Raw genomic sequence first — 22,449 nt, forward strand, 5'->3', positions numbered from 1 at the left:
ATCTTTGCTAATTAAAAGCGGAATAACAAGAGTTATTGTGGATATTAAATGAGATAGTTAAATGAAATATCTGCCAAACAAGATAGTAAAATATTAAATTAAAAAAGGCTAAAGGCATCCTCTTTACAGTGTGGTTTTGTACACAGTAAAGCAATAAATTTTTTTTAAAAAGTAATTTTCTCATAAGATATTTTGCTGCTATGATTTTCAAAACAATGTTGAGTATTTGGCTAGTAACAAAGAATATACTGACACTACCTATGTAACCATGACACTAAACATATTTGATCTATGATTGTCAACCTAAGAAGTTAATTTTAAAAAATACAAGTTTAAAAACTATATGCATCAACAGGTAAGATAAACATTAATTAATTTTTAGATACTATGAATTCCCTAAGGCATTTGACCTAATAGTTGTTTCCAGAGGCATCTGAAGGATGTCTCTTCACCAGGAAGAAATAAGTTGAAACAAAAATGAAGAGCAAAAAGTTTAAACTTATGAAACAAAAATGTTTACCTAAATATTTTTTCAGTTTATATTCTTCTTCTCTGATCAATTGCGTATTACTTTGCTTAACCATTAAACTATCATTAGAATGAGAAGTTACTCGAATCTATTAATGATGACAAAATGTCAAAAAAGGTTTGCTTTCCTACCTCCATGACTTTGTTTCAGCATAAAGAAGCATTTACTACCTACCTCCTGATCATTTCAGACATCACTTCTCTTAACATTCCTGTTCCACTTAATCAGATCTCCCTTCTTTCAAGATCCTTAGCATTTGTTAGGCATCATCACTGCAGTAATTCCTATATACTGCTCTGTGATTTAAATGCATTTCTTTCCCAAACATACTATAAACTCATTGAAGGTGGAGACTATGTCTTATATTTGTGTCTTGTAATGTAATAGAATGTCTTCCCTGCAGAAGATTACAAAATACATACTGAATTAAAAGAAAAGGAGACTTATAAACCATAACACTTACGAAATGCCCTCTTGATCATCAAGTTGGTAATGCTTCTGAACAGGCAGAAGCTCTTGCTCATGTTCTTCATCTGATGTCCCATCAAAATTCTGCTCATTTATCAAAGGCCTCATTACATCCATCTCTTTAAAAAAGAAAAACAAAGTACTTCACTATTGCTTAAAAATTTTGGATAAAGCTGGTATAAATGAATTTTAAAATATTAGGAAATACCATTTGTACTCGTCTTTACTATTTCCATCCAAAGTTAGTTCATACTAATACCCTGAGTTTTAGTACATTTAAAAAGAAGCAACTAAATTTATTTGCTGGATATGCTGTTTGGAATATGCAGTGCAAGGTGAAAGCTTAAGTATTCAATGCAAAACTTTTTCTGCGTTATCCACAAGAGATTTATAGTAAATCATCATAGAATTACACCATGAGAAATGTGAATGATCAAATATATTTTCATCTCTGCTTAGCTTCGAATCATACTCTACAGGTAAATAGTAATCACATTTTTAAATCTTGAAGAAAATTACAAAGTCATTCCAATATTTAAAATTTCAGTATCAAAATTTGCCCTTTACCACTTTTTCAGTGTGTTATTTCCTGAGAACAAGAATATTCTCTTATTCATATTAAGTTATCAAATTCAGCTTAACATTGATGTAATACTTTATTTAATCTACATTCCATATTCCACTTTCATCAGTTATACCAACAAATTCCTCTTAGCATTTTTTTCCTCCATCCAGGATTATATATTACATTTAATTGAATTGTTCTAGTGGTTTCTTTGCCATTATATTTTTTATGACGCCTTTAATCATCTTTTTTTCTTACTTAATTTTTTACTATCTTGTTTGACTGTTTTAAGTGGTACTCTCTGACTTCTACCTATTATCTATACCACAATTAATAATTAAATTTTACTTTTTCCTTTCTCTGTTCCTTATTTTCTCATTTTTAGTTGTATTCTTTCTACTTTGACAATACATAGGGATATTTTCATACTGTTCTTCAAATTATGTCTCTACTCATTTCTTAGACCTATAGCTGCAATCAATATCAATATTCACTATCAGTTCTCTGCCAAAGTTTCCTCAATCATCCCTTGGCTGGAAGATCTTCTTATAAGGTATGCATCAGAATGGCCTGCAGGGCTTGCTAAAACACACAATGATGGACTCCATCCCAAAGTTTCTCATTCAGCAAGTCTGGGGTGGGCCTAAAATTATGCATTTCTAATAAGTTCCCCAGTGCTGCTGATGTTGCTGGTCTGGGGACCACACTTTGAGGACCACTGCTCTAACTGATTCCTCAGGACGGTCTCAAGGGCACAGTATTCCCTGAGTTTTTACATGTTTCAAACTGTTTTTCTTTATAGACTGGATACTTGAAGAACAACTAGATATAAAGTCCTTGGCTCACACTTTCTTTCCTTGAGTTTCTTGAAAATGCTGCTCCACTTTTGCCTTGCTTTTATATGCTACTTTTGAGAAGTCTGATGGCAGACTAATTTTCTCAGCCATTAAGTAACTTGTTCATTTTCCCTAGAGGTCCTGAAGATACTTTCTTTGTCTTTAAAGTCTAATAACTTTACCATATGTCTTGGGGTTGATCATGCTAAGTCAGTTTTCCCAGGGACACAGTGGGCCCCTTTTGAGATGTTGGTTTAGGTTTTTTCTTATTTTTACTATAAAGTTTTGTTGGATAATAGCTTTAAATATGTATTTGGTTCAAACACTACTTCTTTAGCTATTTCAATTACATGCATGTTGGAACTTCTTTGCCTGTCTTCCATGCAACCACTTTATATCTCTGACCCTTCTGATGTCCGTCTTTACCTCATTTTCATTCATATGTATCTTAAGTGACACATTAAATTTTCATTTCAATACATTCTCCCTTATGTCCTTTTTTGTTATACTCTATACAGAATAAACTGGTACTCTTATAAAACCATCACATTCGTTTCCCAGGGCTCTCATAATCAAGTACTGCAAGATAATTTATTGCCTCAAAGTTTTAGAGGCTATTAGTCTGAAAAAGTGTTGGGAGGGTTGGTTCCTTCTAAAGGCTGGGAGGGAAAGCCCTGTTCCAGGTAGGCCTCTCTCCTTGGTTTATGGACAGTCATCTTCAAATTCACATGACATTCTCTGTGTTTAAATTTTTCCTTTTTATAAGGACACCAGTCATATTGGATTAGGGGCCCAGCCTATTCCGGCATAACCTCATCTTTTTTTTTTTTTTTTTAGACAGAGTTTCACTCTTGTTGACCAGGCTGGAGTACAATGGCGCGATCTTGGCTCACTGCAACCTCCACCCTCCAAGTTCAAGCAATTCTCCTGCCTCTGCCTCCAGAGTAGCTGGGATTACAGGCATGCACCACCATGTTCAGCTAATTTTTGTATTTTTAGTAGAGACAGGGTTTCACCATGTTGGTCATGCTGGTCTCGAACTCCTAATATCAGGTGATCCATCTGCCTCGGCCTCCCAAAGTGCTGGGATTACAGGCATAAGCCACGGCTCCTGGCTATGATTTCATCTTAGCTAATTACAGCTACAATGACCCTATTTCTAAATAAGGTCACATTCTGAGGTATGCAGCACTATGACTACATATAAATTGAGGGGTGGGGGGACTACTTAATCCATAACCATCATAATTAGTTGTATGAACATCAGTTTCAACCACCAACATGTTAATATTTTTATTTCTAAATGTACTCCACTGCCCTTGCTGACTAGAGTTCATTTGCTTTTATTCATTTAGTTTATCCAAATTATCAGTTATTTGAACTTTCTGATTTCTTTCTGTCAGGAAGTATGCAGCATGTTCTGTGCTGTACTAAGTACACTATCTGTCCTCAATAAAGATAGTTATCACTACCAGTATTTCAAAAACTGAACAATCTGTTATTTAAAGCACACTGCCCAAGAGATCACAGCAGTAAGGAAAGTACGGAAAATGGTAAGTTTTTTCATATCTTTAACAACAATATGAACTGTAAATAATAAGTTTATTTGTAATGGCATTATCGAAGAGTTTATTTTTCATATCCTTTTAGATAAACCTGGAAATCTGGAATTGTTAAAATTACCTATAAATACTAGTTTTGTAATTCACAGATTTAAGTTTTTAAAAATAGTATTATAATGTTCAGAATCCCAAGTAAAAATTAGTTGGGACCTGAGTCACTCTTAAGAAACTTCAGAGTTCTGAACAAACTTCTCACATTGTTTAGCAGCTGTCATATTTATTTAACTGTGTTCAACAGTGTGATCCCTATGGTTACACTTTCCCTTACTTCTTAAAGTCATTAATTTTCAATGTTACATTGTCTAGAAAACATTAAACATGACTTACTGTGAAAAACAGCTTTTTCATATATATATTTGCTTTAAATTCATCTCATCCTTCACATTTAAAACCTTAACAAAAATTTGATTATTCCTGTGTACAAAAAATACAAATAGGTAGTAGGAATAAGATCTAATGTTCTGTAGCACAATAGGGCAACTGTAGTTAACAATAATTTGTTATGTATTTCAAAACAACTAGAGAAATGGATTTGAAATCTTCCCAACCCATACAAAAAAAGATAAACATTTGAGATGATGGATATTTCAATTATCCTGATTTGATCATTACATACTGTATGTTTATATCAAAATATCTCATGTACTCCACAAATACGTACAATTATTATATGCCAACAAAAAAATTTGTAACTGAATTATTTCAGGAAACTCCTCTAACTCTCTTACAATGAGATTAAAGTAAGTTAATTAAAGATAAAAATACTTCTTAATAGTGTTAGGAATTTAAGAAATACATATTTATTTACTATTTTGATTCTACCATTAAAGAACCATGCAATGTGACATTATTAGCTAAGTTCTAACTATGTGCTTAAATATTCTTTTTTTTTTTTTGAGACAGAGTCTCACTCTGTCACCCAGGCTGGAGTGCAATGGCGTGGTCTTGGCTCACTGCATCTGAAAAATCTCTAAGACTTTCCCTCCAGCTTTAGTCTACATAGGGAGCTAACATTACATACTAAAAAATGTGTATCTGTTAAAAAGAAAAGGTAAAGCAATCAGGTTTTAAGACTGAGCATATCAACTTGAATGATATAAAATAGCTCTTGAATCTAAAGAGTAAATTGAAAGACACCTAACTAGAAATATCTAGGAAATACTTATTACCCAAGAAGTTGCATCTTTAAATGGTAATAGCCTATATATACCTAGATCTCTGAACATTAGATTTATTAATAGAGTCAATTAGTCATTTATAACTTTTAGAAGCTCCAGGTAATACTAAATATAAAATGCTAAATTGTATTTTTGTTTCCAATTTAGGTATACACTACAGAAAAACACAGTAATATTATTTCCTTACACTTAACTCTTCATATTTTAGGAGACCTTTTAGCATTGGCATTGGTCACAAGGCTGAGTGGGACATTCCAGGCTTGAATACAATTGCGTGCTTGAGAAATTTTAGGTTGGTGTAATGTCACTGAAACTGAAGGTAAATGTATATGGCAGAAGATTAAGCTGGAAAGCTTGATAAGTTTTCAAATCAGTGTTGTTGAGAATCGCATCCCTTTCCTATGGAAGGTTACTGGCTCAGATTCAAGAAAGACAGCACCCATCACTACCACCATATCCTTCCGTTGGTTATTTCACACCGTGATGTCAGATGAAAAGCAGTGAGGTATGAGGTAAAGAATTAGCATTCATACTCTCTCTGGGAACTTCCTGTGGAACTCCTGGAAAGACATATACAGGAAAGTGGTTACCAGGAATTGTTTTTCCTGTCACAACAGACTCCCATGGCTTACCTTTAGTTTGTTAGTGAAAAGGATGTCAAAGACTATGATGGCTTTTATGCACATCAGCATTACAGGCAAACACATTATGGAAGCTGATGCAAAGAGGAGTAAGCCCTTCCACAAAATTTACTAGTTTCTGGCCCTTCTCAAAAACCCCTATTAATAGAATGTCATCCTCACTAATATCCACTAACACCAGTACCTCAACACAAAAGCTCTCTGCTTCATAACTGAATGTATTCAATTAAAGAGGTTACAAGGGGTTCCTATTCTATTTCACAAATATTAATGAGGCCCTAATATACGTTAAACACCATTAGATGCTGAGAATAATTACTAAAACTCAAAAAAAAAAAAAAAAAAAATCCTGCCTCCATGGAGCTCTAATTCTAGCGAAGGAAAGAGACAATAAGATAATAAGTAAAACAGAGATAAGTTAGATAGTTTTAAGTGCTAAGGAGAAACACAAGGATTGAGACAGAGAGCCTCTAATTTTGGATAGACAACCAAAGGAGGCCTGAGAAAGTGGCATTTCAAAGAAGTCCTGAAGAAGGAGTAGGAGTGAGCAGCGTCCATATCCTGTGGGAGGGAGAGTAATCTAGGCAGCAGGAATAAAGGCAAAGGCCCTCAGGATGGGAGTCTGGTGTGTTTAAGGAACAAGGAGGGCACAGTAGAGTAGCTAGAGAGGAATGAGTGCGGAGGAGGAGTAGGAGATGAGATCAGATCAGATGTGACAGAAGGCAGACTGTACACAGCCTTGTAGACCATTCCATGTGACATGAAAAGCCACTAGAGCAGTGCCTTCCAATAGGAATGCAATGTAATATACATGTAAATTTATATTTATATTTAAATTTTAATTTAATTTAAATTAAAATTAATTTACATTTAATATTTAATTTATATTCAAATTTAATTTTAAATTTGTTTCTAGCTAATATTATAAAATATTTATAATAAAAATATAAATTTATATTAAATATAAATTTATTTATTAAATATAAATTTATATTATATATAAATGTAAATGTATATTAAATATAAATTTATATATATAAATGTGAATGTAAATTTATAGTACACAAATATAAATTTTTCTAGTAAGTTTTTTACAAAGAAAAAGAAACAGGAAATTTTAATATTTTATTTAACTTGATTATCTAAAATATCATTTCAACATGTAATCAACAGTAAAAGATATTTTAGATTCTATTTTTCATACTAAGTCTTTGAAATCTAGCATGTATTTTACACTTGCAGCATATTTCAGCTTGAACACACCATATTTCAAGTGCTCAACAACCATATAACTAATGGCTATTGTACTGGGCAGCATAGCACTAGAGAGTTTTGGGCTTTGGAGTGATATCATCTGATTTACATTTTAACCAGATTCCTCTGGGCCTATTTTCTCATATGTACAATGAAAATAATAACTTCTATTACACAGGGGGTTTGTGATGTCATCACAAATGATAATTATATGAAATTATCATATACGTTATATTTACGTTACACAGATAGAATATGAAGAATGAAATAACGTATATGAAGCGTAGAGCCTAGACCTTGGCACATAAATAAGTAATCAATAAACACTTTTTTTCCTGTTCCTCCATATATTAGAAGCATATTAAGCTGTACAGGATTTCTAAATGCCAATCTTTGACAAAAATTAGAAATAATTTAATAAGTAATACTTCTGAGCATTTATGAGTTATAAACTGCTGTAAGATTGCGTATGCAAAGATGGGCAAAACATGTTATACCTGCCAGAAGGAAATAGAGACTAGTAAGGGAGATAAACACTCAACAACTCAACACAGTAAACAGAGTTAAGAACATATGAAATAATAACTGACACCCCAAAGGAATTAAAGATTATACAACCCAATTTACATCATACATAATGTCTATTATGTTCCCAATGTTTTGTTGTAATTTTTAGTTAAGTACTAAATTGGGCAGCTCTGGAAAATGCTGTGATTATTATTGTAAAAATTAATGATGTCTTATAAACTAAAACACTATTAAGGAATACGTGTGCTACCGATTTACGAGTGGAGAAATTATAGATAAATAAGAAACACCAGCTTGATTCAATATTATACAACATTTATTATACACAATATATCTGATGTTAGGTGTATTACATAGTATACCATAGGGATACATTAACGGTGCATACAAATGGAACATTCTTAAATTAGGCAGGGCTTGTATGTTGTCTTATTTGGCAAGAAAATTGTTTGAATCTCAATTTTCAAGACTAAAACCAACCTAAATTTCAAGTTGTAGACAGAATGTTCTAAAATCACATTAATTTAGCAATATCCTAGGTATTAAAGTCTTAAAAATGTTTATTTCTTTCACCTAGTAATTCTACTTCTGGCAAGTTAGTGTATGCAGAAGAGGATTTTGCACAAGAATGTTCATTAAAACATTACTGATATTGAAAATTGGAAAACAAACTAAATGTGTGGCAATCAGGAAATTACTAAATTAAGGCACAGTCACTTTATGAAGTATTGCACTGACATTATGGTGCAATACTGAGGTCTGAGTAAAACAGGGAACAGTGTATCATATGCGAAGTGGGAAAAAGCTGAATATTTGCAATATAATTCCAATCATGTTTTTAAAAATTAAGTAGAAATAAGGGAAAGTAAATATATCAAAATGTAAACAAATTTACCAGAATATAGATGGACAATTGGATAACATTAGTACACTTTTCCTTCTCTGGAAAATGTTAAAAAAAAAAAAAAAAAAAAAAAAAAGAAAAGAAAAGCAGTTGTAGCAAACTTGCATTACTTTTATAATAAAATTTAAAAATCACTTGTATTTTGGCAATAGACAAACTAAAAGAAAGTAGAAATAGTTTCATTTTTAAAAATGACATAATATTGTCACCTGAATCTATAAACTACTCTCTAGATATAAAATAAGAACCATAACTATTTTGTTCATTTCTGAGGAGGAAGAAATATACACAGCAAGAAACTTTCCTGAGGGCCCCATGGGCTATGAAATAAAGTGCAGACCTTAAGCTATTCACATACCTTACGAGAACCTGTATCTTAACATCTCTACCACTGCTTTTTACATAAATACCCATTTTTGGAAATTCTTTTTTTAAATTAAATAACACTTGGTCATTGTAGAAAATCAGAAAATACATAAACAACATTTTTGAAATTAAAAATTACTTCATTACCCAGAAATTACTACTGTTAACATTTTAGAGTACATATTCACAGGCACAAACACATACACACAAACAACTCTCATATCTTCTCATTCTGTTTCCTATCTTTAAATACTATCCATATGCTGATAGCATCCAAACTTATATTTCCAGACCAGACCTTTCACTAATGCTAGACATAAATCCAATTGCCTACTTGATATCTGCACTTTGATACCTAATGGACATCTCAAACTTAACATGCCTCAAACTGAACTGGTCTTCACCAGCAAGCCTGCTATTCCTGCAACTTTACCCATTTGTATTAGTTATCTATTGCTGTATAACAATTTATGGCTATTGTCAGGAGCCCTCAGTTCTGTGCAACACGGAGCTTTCCTTAGAGCCGCTTGAGTCTCCTTGCAACATGACAGCTAGCTTTCCTTCAAGTGAGTGATTCAAAAAGAGAAAGCAAGGAGGAAGGTACAATGCACTTTATTATCTAGTATTGAAGTCATACATCATCACTTCTACCCAAATCTTTCATTAGACACAAGTTACTAAGTCCAGCCCCCACTCGAAGAGAAAAAAATTAAGTTTCTCCTACTTGAGAAACAAACATCAAAGAATCTGTAGGAATATTACAAAACCACCATAATATCCCAGTTAATAACAATTTCATTCTTCTAGATACTCTGGAGTCTTTCTTGTCTCCTCCGTTTTACTCTCTAACCCTCATCCACTCTGTCAGGAAATCACACTGGTTCTTTAAAAATATACCTAGAGGCTAACTATGTCTCTTCACCTCCACTGCCACTGCCATACTGCTCTGAAGGACACCCACATCTTTCCTGAATTACTGAAATATTCTCCTGCTTTTACTTTTGCCCCCTTACAGTTTATTCTTCACATGGCAGTCAACGCAATCCTTTTAAAACAAGGCAGATCATGACATTCCTCTGTTCAAACCCTGCATTGGTCCCCCCTTCCCTCAGGGTAAAAGTCACAGTCTACATTGCCTACAAGACCCTACATAATTTGGCCTCATCGCTACCTCCATCACTCTGCTTCAGCCACTTTGGTCTCCTTGCTATTCCTTTAGTTATTCTTCCCGCCTGGAGTAGTCTTTCCCCAGATATCCATTTGGCTAATTTCCTTACCTCTTCCAAGTCTTTACTCAAATTGCACCTTTTCAATAAGGCCCATCCCAACCATTTTATAAAATACTGCAAACTGCCTAGCCCCCACCCTCATTCCTGATTTCCCTTACCCTGCTCTTGTTTTCCATAGTACTTTTCACCTAACATACTATATAATTAACTGGTTATTGTCTTTACCGCGTACTCTCTGCTTCCCCTTACTAAATACAAGCTCCATAAGAACAGGAATTTTTATCTGTTTTGCTCACGATGTATCTCAAGTGCGTAGGGGAAGCTGAATGAATATGTGTTGAATTAATGAATACATAAAACTTAAAAAAAACTGAAATAATTTGTAACTTTTTTTTTCAGTTAAAGAAAATGTACATGGTGAACATCTTTCCATATCACTTTTAATGGTTAGACAGTATACAGCTATACCACAATTTAACCAATTTCCTTTCATTGTACTTTAGTTAACAGCTTTTCTCTATATACTATAATGAAAACCTCTTGATATAAGCATTTGTTACATTACTTATTTCCTCTGGAAATATTCAGAAGGAGAATTGCTGGGTCAAAGGATATGTACATTTTTAAGGATAACTGTATTATCCCTTTCCTGCCAGCAATGCATGAGAATACTCATTTCTCCATATCCTCACTAAGACAGGTTGTTAATGAATTTAAAACAGGCAAACCTGAGTTTACATTTGGGTTCTGCCATAATAAGCTTAAAATTACTGTATCTATAAAATGGAGATCATAATAGCACCTATCCCAAATGCTGTGAGGGTTAAAGACAATGCATAGGTAAAGCACTTAGCACAGTGTTTGCACACAGTAAGCATGCAATAAAATGTTATTTATTGTTTCTACTATTATGGCCTGAAAAAAATTCCACTGCAAAGTGCCCTGCAAGCTATTAGAGGAATAAAACCTGTAAGTTACTTATAATACGGTATTTTTTAAAGTTCAACCGTTTTCTTGAAGATTACATTTAGATTTAATCTTTTAATTACATTTAATCAGCATCGAATGAAAAATACTCCCCAGTACAGTACATATAACTGGCAGAGCGATCATTTTATCACCCTAATCCCTACTTTTTTGTTTTGGACAGCGGGAAACCATAAACACACACGCCCTGTCGCCAAAGGATCGAAGGAAAGCAGGAAAACAAACTTTGCCAAGTGAGCAAGCTACAGGTATCTCTTGTTCATTCTGGTCAGCACGACCTGTTCGAAACTCTGGGATAACAAGGGGTAAAATGAGGATTCATCTGGAGATTCCGAAAGGGGCTGCAGCATTTGAAAAGCAGAACAATGATAACTTCCTTAAAGCATCATTGGGAAAAAAACTGTGAGAGTCGCGGCGCAGGCTCTCGCGTCTTCGACGTGTACACACAGGGCCCCGCCCCACTCAACACACACACTCACCCACACGCGCGCGCGCGCAAACACACACACACATTTTAACACCCTATTGAGGCCTGGGCTTCGTCTGACCAAGCTCTCGGGGTCAGATAACCGGTTCCTTTGCGGATGCTGACAACGGGGTCAGTTAGCAATCAGGCCTCAACTCATTCCAACTTCCTGGGGAGGTTTGTTTGCTAGGTTTAAATTAGAACCCGTGCTAGTCCCACAACCTCAAGAGCACACACGCGCGCATACACACACACGCACACACACCTCCCACTCGGCCCCACGTCTTTCCCTGTGGAACCCGGATGCGGACGGGCGGGGGGGCAGGGTCCGCCTCCTCCCGGCCGTGGCCGAGGGGCCCCGGGAGGTGTGGGCGCACCCGACCCCCGCACAGACCCCCGCCTACGTCAGCCCCGGGTCCCTGCCCACGCACACCACCGACCTAGCTCCTCGCACCCCGCCGCCCCGGCCGTCGCCGGCGTCGCCGCCGCTTCCATCTCTCGCGGGTCTCCAGGACGCCGCCGCCCGGGTGCTCACTCTCCCGCCGCTGCGTGGCCGGCGTCAGGCCCAGGCCTACCTCCCCTGCCCGGAGGGACCAGCGCCTGGTGCTCGCCTCCCTGCCCCGGCGCTCTCCACCCGCGCGGCGAGGAGCATGCGCAGTGGGGCAGCCCGGCTCGGCGGGCACTGCCGGCGAGGGGCGGGAGGGGCCGAAGACCCAAGGACTGCAGCAAGGCCGGGTTGGGTAACCCGAGAGGAGGGTTGGGTAACCTGAGATCAGCGAGGGTGGGACCTTAGAGCTGGTCGAGACCTGGGTCCATAGCTCCCTGGGGGTTTTTAAAGATGACCGCGAACTTAAATTTGGGGCGCCTGTCCGTATGCAAGGCGTTAGCGTTCTGTAAGTCACCTTGGAGAATGCGAAGAAGGACGGGATTTGTCCCCTACCCATGTTGAGGTTCTGACTACTCTGGTTATTCGTCTCCCTGTTTCTATAGTTAGAGTTACCGGATACAGTTAAATAGAATTTAATTAAGTCACATACAATTTCACTTTGAGGTATTTCAATGTCCTTCCAGATATTTGACGTTGACCGTGGTGCTGAAAGAAAATTAAGGTAAAAACTAAGTGTACGGATGTAGTTTCAAATACTCCTACGCACCATACATACATTATCTTTAATTCTGACGACAATCTGTGAGATAATTCTGATTAACAGTCACTGATGTAACTATATGGCAATGGTGTTAAATATTTAAAATTCTGAGATTAAAAAGGTACACAGTTACATACTATCTACATCTTTCCTCCTGTTGCATCCTTTGTAGGCTTTCACTAGATAACTAGTGATAATGACAGTTTACCAACCCGCTTTTTTTTTCCTTTAAGTGAACCCAATTTGTTCACATACATATACATGCAAATCCCAAAAGAAGGTTTTATTTGAAGTGTTCCTGACAAATAGAGGTGTAAAGGAGATTTAAAAAAATAAATAAAAAAGAAGAAGAAGAAATCTATTCTGGAACATAACCAGAGAAATGTTCCCCAACCAGTGTTGGGGTGGATCACCTGGTTAAAGATCAGCAGGAGAGAAGACAGGCATCAGACAGAAGTTACAGGACTAGGGTAATTTTCCATAAACCACTCATTATAATGAGAACATGTGGGACAGCATCTTAAAAGAAGAACATTATCCTTTGAGTGCTAAAAGGGATCAAAAGTCATTGTCCCCTAATCTCAGCTCCAGAGAAAGCAGATCTGGCAATATGGAAGGAAGAAAAGCTTGACTTGTAATATAGGCCTGGAATCTTTTGAAGAGGCTTGGGCTGAGACAGGAGGCCAGGTTCAATGTCTTTACAGTGATGTGGAGATAAAGCAAGTGGTAACGATGATCATAAGATTCAAGAGAAATATGTTTTTCATGCGTCTCTACTTGAGAAGTATTTACTAGGACTTCTACTCCAGGTCTTATAAATTAGAAGCAGATATCAAGTACAGCTGTATCAAAATAGACACATTATACAGAATGTGACAATCTGAACCCTGGAAATTCCTTTCCTTTCCTGACTTTAACTTCTTGGATGATATCTTAACTACTTCCTTCTTTGCAACTGCAGCACTTTGTTCATATCTCTGTTATAACACTTCTCGTCTTATAATTATTCCTCTTTCTGGGCTTTATACTATGCTATATACTATTATGTGCAAGGCACTGTGCTAGGCCTGTTTAGGAATTGACTGTATTTGTCTTTGTCTCAACAGGCCTAGCACAGTGACTTGCACATACTGGTCACTCAATGAACAATTGTTGAAAGTTACTGAGTATAGCCTCAGAGGTATATGAAAGGAAACATTTAGAAGTCTTTAATTTATTCAAGCACATTTTATGGAGCACCTTCCATATGTCAGGAACTATGCTAGATGCAGAGGCTAGAATGGCAAATAATGTTGATATGGTCCCTACTGTCATGGAGTTCGTAGTATACAGCATGTGAAAGAACAGAACAAAACAAAATACTAAATATGTCATTACAATTGTTGGTGAGGAAAATAACAGGGTACCACCAGGGAACCTACTTTAGATTGAGAAGGCAGGATAGTCTTATCTGAGGACACTTAAGCTGACACATGAAGGTAAGAAGGACTTGGCTGGGTGTGTGTAGAGAGAAGAACGTTTCCAGCAGTGAGTCTAGCCTTTCCTCTTTCACAGATAGAGAAATAGTTCTGTTTTAGACACCTGTGGAACATCTAGGTAGAGTTGCCTATTATATAATAGTTAGATCTCTAAAGTTTTCTTATGTGAAAAATAATGTCACCAACCTTACAAGTTGAGAAGATTTAATGAGATAAAGTATACAAAGCATCAACACATTGCCTGATTCACAGGAAGCATCAAATAAAGTGAGCATATTAGCTAGAGATTTTTTTTATTGCAATACTGAGGCCAGTTCAAACTAGCTTAAGCCAAAAGAGGAATTTAATGAGGATACTGAGATTGCTAAAACAGAGATGAGACTGGGTTCAGGAAACCGATTCTCATGCCTCTGAGAGTCTCTTCTTCAGTGATTGCTTTTCTCTGTGCATCTGCTTGTGTATCTGTGCAAGTTTCCACTGCACAACTCCTCTGTTTCTCAGGTTCACCTGGTAGGAAACATGTTTTCTAAAAGCTCTCAATTCCTTTATCTTAGAGTTTGAGTGATCAGAAACATACTGGTCTCTTTTTCTCGGTTTCAGTTTTAAACATTTCCTAGGTAAGAACTGTGATTGAGTCACCTTGGATCAGATTCCCACACCTGGACTAGTCAAGTAAGTGAGTGTTGGACAAAGTCATATATTGTGGTAGTTTCTGATACAACCATGTAGATGACATTGTAGAGAAGGAAACGGTTTTCCGAAGGAACAGCTGAGCAGACCAAATCCTACGTATCCTCTCTATTTGATTCCCCTCTATATAAAATATTACTCATTTTGTATCCTAAGGCTGTTTTATCCTCCTCTGTTTTCAGTGGAAATAGAGACAAGCTTCTCACCATCTTTTAATTAAGATCTGCCTTAATGACTTGTTTATTCTGTTAATGAACCTAGGAAACATGCTGATCAGCACTGGTTCTCTTAAGAGGTTCTTTGTTGGGGTAATTGTTCCTGACAACCTTACTTTTGTTAAGAATAACTTGGTTTTATTTAACTCTTTATGACAGATTTAGCAGATTAAAAAAACCGAAAACTAAATACCTGGGAAAGAGCAACGATGCAGATAGAAGAAGTTTAACTTCTTAACAAACCTCTGCAATATTCTCAAGTAGACTTTAAAAAAAGATATTGCATCTATGAGACAGGAATAGACTGCCATAAAAAAAGGAATAACCAGGGAACAGAGAGTAGAGCAAAAGGACCAAACAAAAAAAAAGCAAATAGAAAAAAAAAAATGAAAGGATCCATCTAGCAGTTCCAGTATCTTAATTCAGAAAGAGATTAAAGAGAAAAGGAAAAAAAAATAAAAGTAATAATATAACAGAATTTCTCAAAATTGAAGATCATTTGTTTCCAGATTTGAAGAATTCACTGAATGCCCAATACAACAAATGCAAACAGACCTAAGTCAAGATATATCATTGAAAACATTTTAAAACATTTGATAATAACAGGAATATTCTAAAAGCTTCCCCAGATGAAAAAATGGGGGTGAAGGCTATCACATTCAACTGGAATCACATCTGACCACTCAGTAGTAACATCATAAGCTAGCTAGAGGGAAATGGAGCATGGCATTCCAGCTTCTGATAGAAAACGCACCCAACTTGGAATGCTATACCTAACTATCAATCAAATGAAAGAGTAAAATAAATACATTTTAATATGCATAAAAGCTCTATGTGTACTTCCCATGTGCCCTTTCTTAGAAAGCACTGGAGAAATGCTCCACCAAAATTAAGGAGTAAACTTAGAAAGAAGGAGACATGGGATTCAGGAAACCAGGAATTCAGCAAAGGAGAAAGGAACTCCCAAGAGAATGCCAAAAGTAAGTTCCAAATTGCAGTTTTGCACTGGGCCTAGAGAGCTACCAGTCCAAATTGGGGCAAGAAGATGGAAGGCACCAGGAACAGCTATCCCCGAGGACAAAAGAAACAGTGAAACTGATTGATAATCTGAAAAGTATGCAGAATTGGACAAAGGGATGTTATGTAGAGCTGTAGGGAGGGTGAGAAAACTTAGCCACAGATGTGAAGAAAGCCAAGCAGATGGAAAAAAAAAAAAAAAGAAAAGGCAACTAACTCCAGTTAACATAATAGTCATAAAAGAAACAAAAGTATAGTATACCACTTTGCCTTGGCAGTGAATAATACATGCAAAGGCATAATAATAAAAATGTGAATGTAGTGGAGAGTGTATTATAACTCTCTGAAGATATGAGTGGAGTGAGGAGAAATTATCTGTATGAAGGATTATGTAAAAGAGCTAAATTCTCACTTTTCATAGTTGTGAGAAAATAGTATCTAAAACTGAAAAAATTAATAGTACTATAAGCTTGTCATTTAGAAATATGAAGGCAAATACCAAATGGAATTACCAAAAGAGTTCAAAATGGTTGCCTCTTGAAAAAGGAAATTGTAACAAGCTATAAGGCAAGAATTTATTTCACATTATATTTTATTTGATTAAGCTAATGCATAATAAAAATAAATGTAAATTTACAAAAAGAAAAAATCATAGTTTCTGCCAATTACTAATTTTTATTAAGACAAATATCCAACAAAGTCACCTAAAATATTTATTGTTTTTTAAAGTCATGTATTTTCCTGCTCTGTAGTTGTTTTCAAGTTCTTTGTCTTTAATGCCAATCATCCCTATGAGAGAGGACATAGCAGTTTTAGATTCTAAATTTTTAGTGACTGGGCAAGACTATGAAGAAAGTGAATTTTCTGAAAAGCCCTTTGAAATTTCATGGTCAAAATGAGAGAGAACCCTTTAGTTAAAGGCTATTGACCCACAAGAAATTGGTTTAAAATAATACTAATTTACCCAACTACTAATATATTTTCCTTTTAAATTATCACCAACTATAAATTATAATTTTTTTTTCATTTGGGTTGGGACAGGGTAAATTTTTCATATGATGTGGAAGTTTTTTAAGATATTGAATGAAACACTAGTTGTTTCACTAACTGACCTAAGAAAGTTTCCCTAGAAAAGTGTGACACTCTAGAGAAAAAGGAAATCTAAATTGAAAAACCAGTTAACAGAATTTACATTATTTTTTCACAGAATTTTGCAACAATACTCTTAAGTTTATAATCACGATACGGAAAACTAAGCATATAACACGTTATTGGAAAAAATCCTCTCAACAATGAACAATCTAAAACTCAAAATGCTCTGTGATGCTAATCACCGCCATGTGAGCAATTTATACACAAACAGACTGTACCTGGCACATTTCACAGTCAAGAGAAATGTGAACATACATGAAGATGCAGTATGAAATCATAATTTCATAAACTTAATTGTAATACATATGGTAATACTGTAATAATTTCATAGCCACCTCCTGTTACTATTGGCAGTGAGCTCAAGAATTATTGAGCAATTTATATCTCTAATAAATTGCCTATTGCTATAAAAAGTGATCTCTCATGGTTCTTGCCTGATTTTCACCACGTTTAAGGCAGTACTATAAACTTGAACACCATCATGGAACCCATACGAAATGCCACTAGTGATGCTGAAAGTACTCCCAAGAAACAGACAAAAGTCATGACATTATAACAAAAAGCTGAATTGCTTAATGTGTACCATAGATTGATGTCTGCAGCTGTAGTTGCCTACCATTTGAGACAGATGATTCATCTCATAAACAAACAACAGAAACTTACAGTATTGACAAATACAGTACAGTACTGCAGATGTATTTTCTCTTTTTATTATTTTCTTAATAATATTTTCTTTTCTCTAAGCATATAGTATAGAATACATATAACATATGTCATATGTATTTTTATGTTATCATCAAGGCTTCTAGTCAACAATAAGCTATTAGTAATTAAGTTTGATAGGAGTCAAAAGTTAAACACAGATTTTCTTTTTTTTTTTTTTTTTTGAGACGGAGTCTCTCTCTGTCAGGTCAGCTGGAGTGCAGTAGTGCAGTCTTGGCTTACTGAAACCTCCACCTCCCAGGTTCAAGCAACTATGCCTCAGCCTCCCGAGTAACTGGGACTACAAGCGCATGCCAACATACCTGGCTAATTTTTGTATTTTTAGTAGACACGGGGTTTCACCATCTTGGCCAGGCTGGTCTTAAACTCCTGACCTCAGGTGATCCACCTGCCTCAGCCTCCCAAAGTGCTGGGGTTACAGGCGTGAGCCACCATTCCCAGCCTTAAACACAGAATTTTAATTGCACAGGGGTCGGTGTCCCTAACCTATGGATTATTTAAGGGTCAACTGTACTATCTCTATCAGGAAACATATTAAGTACCTTATAACCTTCTCCAATCATCTTCCACTTTTTCCCTCCAGATTCACTTTCCTTTCTTTTCTGCGTTGCTCTGTGCCCTGGAAGACTATTCTGTATAGAGTGCTTCAATAGGTTTCTTGAGGTCTGGCTTCCAATTAGGTTTGACGGTTTGAGGTACGGGAGGGAGACCATAGGACAGAGGTGAAATAAGTTAGAAATTAATTCCCCTAGTGCTCTCCTTACCGAATCACTACAGATTGGCTGCGTCCCTCTCTGAAGGCCACAGATTCTGTCAGGCAGCTCTCTCCTTCCTGTTACTGGCCAGGTCTAGAAAGAGGAGTGCTGCTCCTCTCCATTGCCTGCCCAAGGATACTACGTCTTTCCTTGTGGATATTTCTAAAAACCTGGTGGATTAGTCAGTTTGGGCTGTTATAACAAAGTACCATAAATTGGGTGGCTTATAAATGAAATTTATTTACTATAGTTCTTTTTTTTTTTGAGACAGAGTCTCACTCTGTCGCCCAGGCTGGAGTGCGGTGGCGCGATCCCGATCTCGGCTCACTGCAAGCTGTGCCTCCCAGGTTCACGCCATTCTCCTGCCTCCCGAGTAGCTGAGACTACAGGCGCCCACCACCACGCCCTGCTAATTTTTTGTATTTTTAGTAGAAACGGAATTTCACCGTGTTAGCCAGGATGGTCTGGATATCCTGATCTCGTGATCCACCCACCTCAGCCTCAAAGTGCTGGGATTATAGACATGAGTCACCGCGCCCGGCCTTATTTACTGTACTTCTGTAGTAACAGACTACCATAGATTGGGTGGCTTTTAAATGAAATTTATTTACTATAGTTCTGTAGGCTGGAAGTCTGAGACTAGAATGCCAGCATGGTGGGTTTCTGGTTGGCCCTCTTAAAGATTGCCAACTTCTCGTTTTATCTTCACATGGTGGAAAGAGGGTGAGAGAACTCTCTGAAGTCTTGTCTACAAGGGTTCTAATCCCATTCATAAGGACTCCACTCTCATGACCTAATTACTTCCCAAAGGCCCCGTTTCCTAATACAATCACTTTAGAGGTTAGCACTTCAACATACGAATTTAGGAGGGACACAAACAGATTACTGCACCTGCCTATACCATCATAAATAGTTCCAACTCTAATTAGCAGTTTGCATATGTGGGCCATCTGTTTCCTAGCAAGATCCTTATAAATGCACATACACAATCTCTTTACCAAAAAAAACTTCAAGTATCTCCATTTTACAAATCAAGAAACTTAGATTAAGAGAAGCAATTTACTCAAAATCCAATAGTAAAGCCAAGATTCTAACCCAGGTCTAAATGACTGTTGTCTCCTCTATCACATAGTCTCTAGAAACATTTATTCAAGCAATAGATAATCACATTCCCATCCCAAAAAGTTCTCAAAATTTGGATTCTTATGGGCTTTCATTACCATCTCAATAACTTTTGGGGGGATACTGATTTATACAGGCCAATAATTGTCAGGTAAGAGTACAGCAGTTACTAAAGTAGCTGTTTTCTTGATTTTGACCCCTATAAACTCTGACACCAGGCTATCCCCAGAGCCCTCAGCTCCAGGCCTACCTCAGTTACAGGGAGGGTCCTGAAAACTCAAGTTAAAAGCCCATTCCCTTACCAGGGCAGCCTATGACCAAAGGAAATAAAGCATGCTGCATAGAGTGGTACATAGGTGCCAAGTGAGGGCTCTTTCTCATATGCCACGCATTCTCCCTATCCATCTATCATCCCTAGCTTTTTCTCATTTCTTCAGGGCATTTTTTTTAAGCAGGATCTCACTCTGTCACCCAAGATGGAGTGCAGTGACACAAAAACAACTCACTGCAGCCTTGACTTCCTGGGCTCAAGTGATCCTCCTGTCTCAGCCTCCCGGGTAGCTGGGACTGCAGGTTGTGTGCCAGCATTTCTGGCTAATTTTTTAATTTTTTGTACAGACGGGATCTCAACGTTGTTGCACAGGCTGGTTTTGAACTCCTGCATTCAAGCTGTCCTCTTGCCTCGACCTCCCAAAGCACTGGGATTACAAGCATCTGCCATCGCACCTGCTCTCTTCAGGACTTTTAAATTGCAGCAAAATTTCCTCAAATCTTCTCCTCTCTTCTCCTTTACCCTTCTCCCTGGCCAGTCTCAGGAGGGCCCTACTGAGGATATACTGTCCCAATGTGTCCGGAATTGGTGGGTTCTTGGTCTCACTAACTTCAAGAATGAAGCCACCGACCCTCACAGTGAGTGTTACAGTTCTTAAAGATGGCGTGTCCGGAGTTTGTTCCCTCAGACGTTCAGATGTCTCTGGACCTTCTTCTGGTGGGTTCGTGGTCTCGCTGTCAGGAATGAAGCTGCAGACCTTTGTGGTGAGTGTTACAGCTCTTAAAGGCAGCTTGTCTGAAGTTGTCCATTCTTCCCCGTGGGTTCGCGGTCTTGTTGGCTTCAGGAGTGAAGCTGCAAACCTTCCCGGTGAGTATTGCAGCTCATAAAGGCAGTGGACCCAAAGAGTGAGCAGCAGCAAGATTTATTGCAAAGACCAAAAGAACGCAGGTTCCACAGCATGAAACCGGACCCAAGTGGGTTGCCACTGCTGGCGCCACAGCCTGCTTTTATTCCCTTATCTGACCCCACCCACATCCTGCTGATTGGTCCATTTTACAGAGAGCTGATTGGTCTATTTTACAGAGAGCTGATTGGTCCGTTTTGACAGAGTGCTGACTGGTGCGTTTACAGTCCTTGAGCTCCGCACAGAGTGCTAGACAGAAAAGTTCTCCAAGTCCCCACTAGGTTAGCTAGACACAGAGTACCCATTGGTGTATTTACAAACCCTGAGCTACACACAGAGTGCTGATTGGTGTATTTACAATCCTCTAGCTAGACATAAAAGTTCTCCAAGTCCCCATCAGGCTCAGGAGCCCAGCTGGCTTCACCCAGTGGATCCTGCAGGGGAGCTGCAGGCGGAGTTGCCCATCACCAGTGCCGAGCGGTGCATGCACTCTTCAGCCCTTGGGCAGTCGATGGGCGCAGGTGCCACAGAGCAGGGGGCGGTGCCCGGCGGGGAGGCTCGGGCTGCGCAGGAGCCCTCTGCAGCGACGGGGGAGCTCAGACATGGCGGGCTGCAGGTCCTAGCCCTGCCCCCTGGGGAGGAAGCTAAGGCCTGGCAAGAATTTGAGTGCAGCACCACTGGCCAGCACTGCTGGGGGACTCGGCGCAACCTCCACACTGCTGGCCCGGGTGCTAAGCCCCTCACTACCCTGGGCCTGTGGTGCCCACTGGCCGCTCCCTAACACGGACCTGCTGAGCCCGCGCCTGCCGGAACTCGCAGTGGCCCGACAGCACAGCAAGCAGCCCTGGTTCCCGCCAGGGCCTCTCCCTCCACACCTCCCTGCAAGCAGAGGGAGGAGGCTTTGGCCTCAGCCAGCCCAGAGAGGGGCTCCCACAGTGCCGTGGTGGGCTGAAGGGCTCCTCAAGCACCACCAGAGTGAAGGCAGAGGCCGAGGAGGCGCTAGGAGTGAGGGCTGCTAGCACATTGTCATCTCTCACCAAGACTGGGCCATCACATTGTAAGTTATCCTGGAAAAAGTATTCATGGAGGCTCTGTTTTTCTGCCTTTCGGCAGTGGGGCAGGAATGGGGGCAAAAAACAAGGTAGAATAAACAGAGTGATGTTCGTTCAGTTTAGTACTATTAGATTCTCGCTCGCTCTCTTTTCTTCTGTTAGTCATATCTAAAAAGTAATAAAAGTGGGAGTCCTCATATCACAATGGTCTAATTAATTTTGTCAAAAGTATTAATAATAAATATAACAAAATCTAATTTGTATTGAGTAAGGCCCCATGCTAAGTGCTTTTCAACTTTACCTAATTTATCCTGTACAACAATAATATAAGCAGGTGTAATAGTACTTC

At 37.9% G+C, this 22,449-nt stretch overlaps 2 protein-coding genes across 3 annotated transcripts in view; one reads left to right on the forward strand and one right to left on the reverse strand.

The window, feature by feature from the left end:
* The window catches only part of SLC36A4 (solute carrier family 36 member 4), a 52,995-nt gene extending 40,768 nt beyond the window's left edge, over nucleotides 1-12,227 (reverse strand). The window contains exons 1-2 of one of the 2 annotated variants that reach the window (XM_050758914.1): nucleotides 12,014-12,227; nucleotides 993-1,116 (exon numbers count right to left, since the gene is read on the reverse strand). In XM_050758914.1, the coding sequence (XP_050614871.1) occupies nucleotides 993-1,116; nucleotides 12,014-12,068 (179 nt within the window). In that variant the 5' untranslated portion in view covers nucleotides 12,069-12,227. The remainder of the gene's footprint in view (nucleotides 1-992; nucleotides 1,117-12,013) is intronic. The other variant, XM_050758915.1, reaches the window with a different exon arrangement.
* CEP295 (centrosomal protein 295) overlaps nucleotides 1-22,449 on the forward strand; it is a 1,096,927-nt gene that overhangs the window by 551,978 nt on the left and 522,500 nt on the right. The window lies entirely within an intron of this gene.

This window comes from Macaca thibetana, chromosome 14, assembly GCF_024542745.1.
Source record: "Macaca thibetana thibetana isolate TM-01 chromosome 14, ASM2454274v1, whole genome shotgun sequence".
NCBI lineage: Eukaryota > Metazoa > Chordata > Mammalia > Primates > Cercopithecidae > Macaca > Macaca thibetana.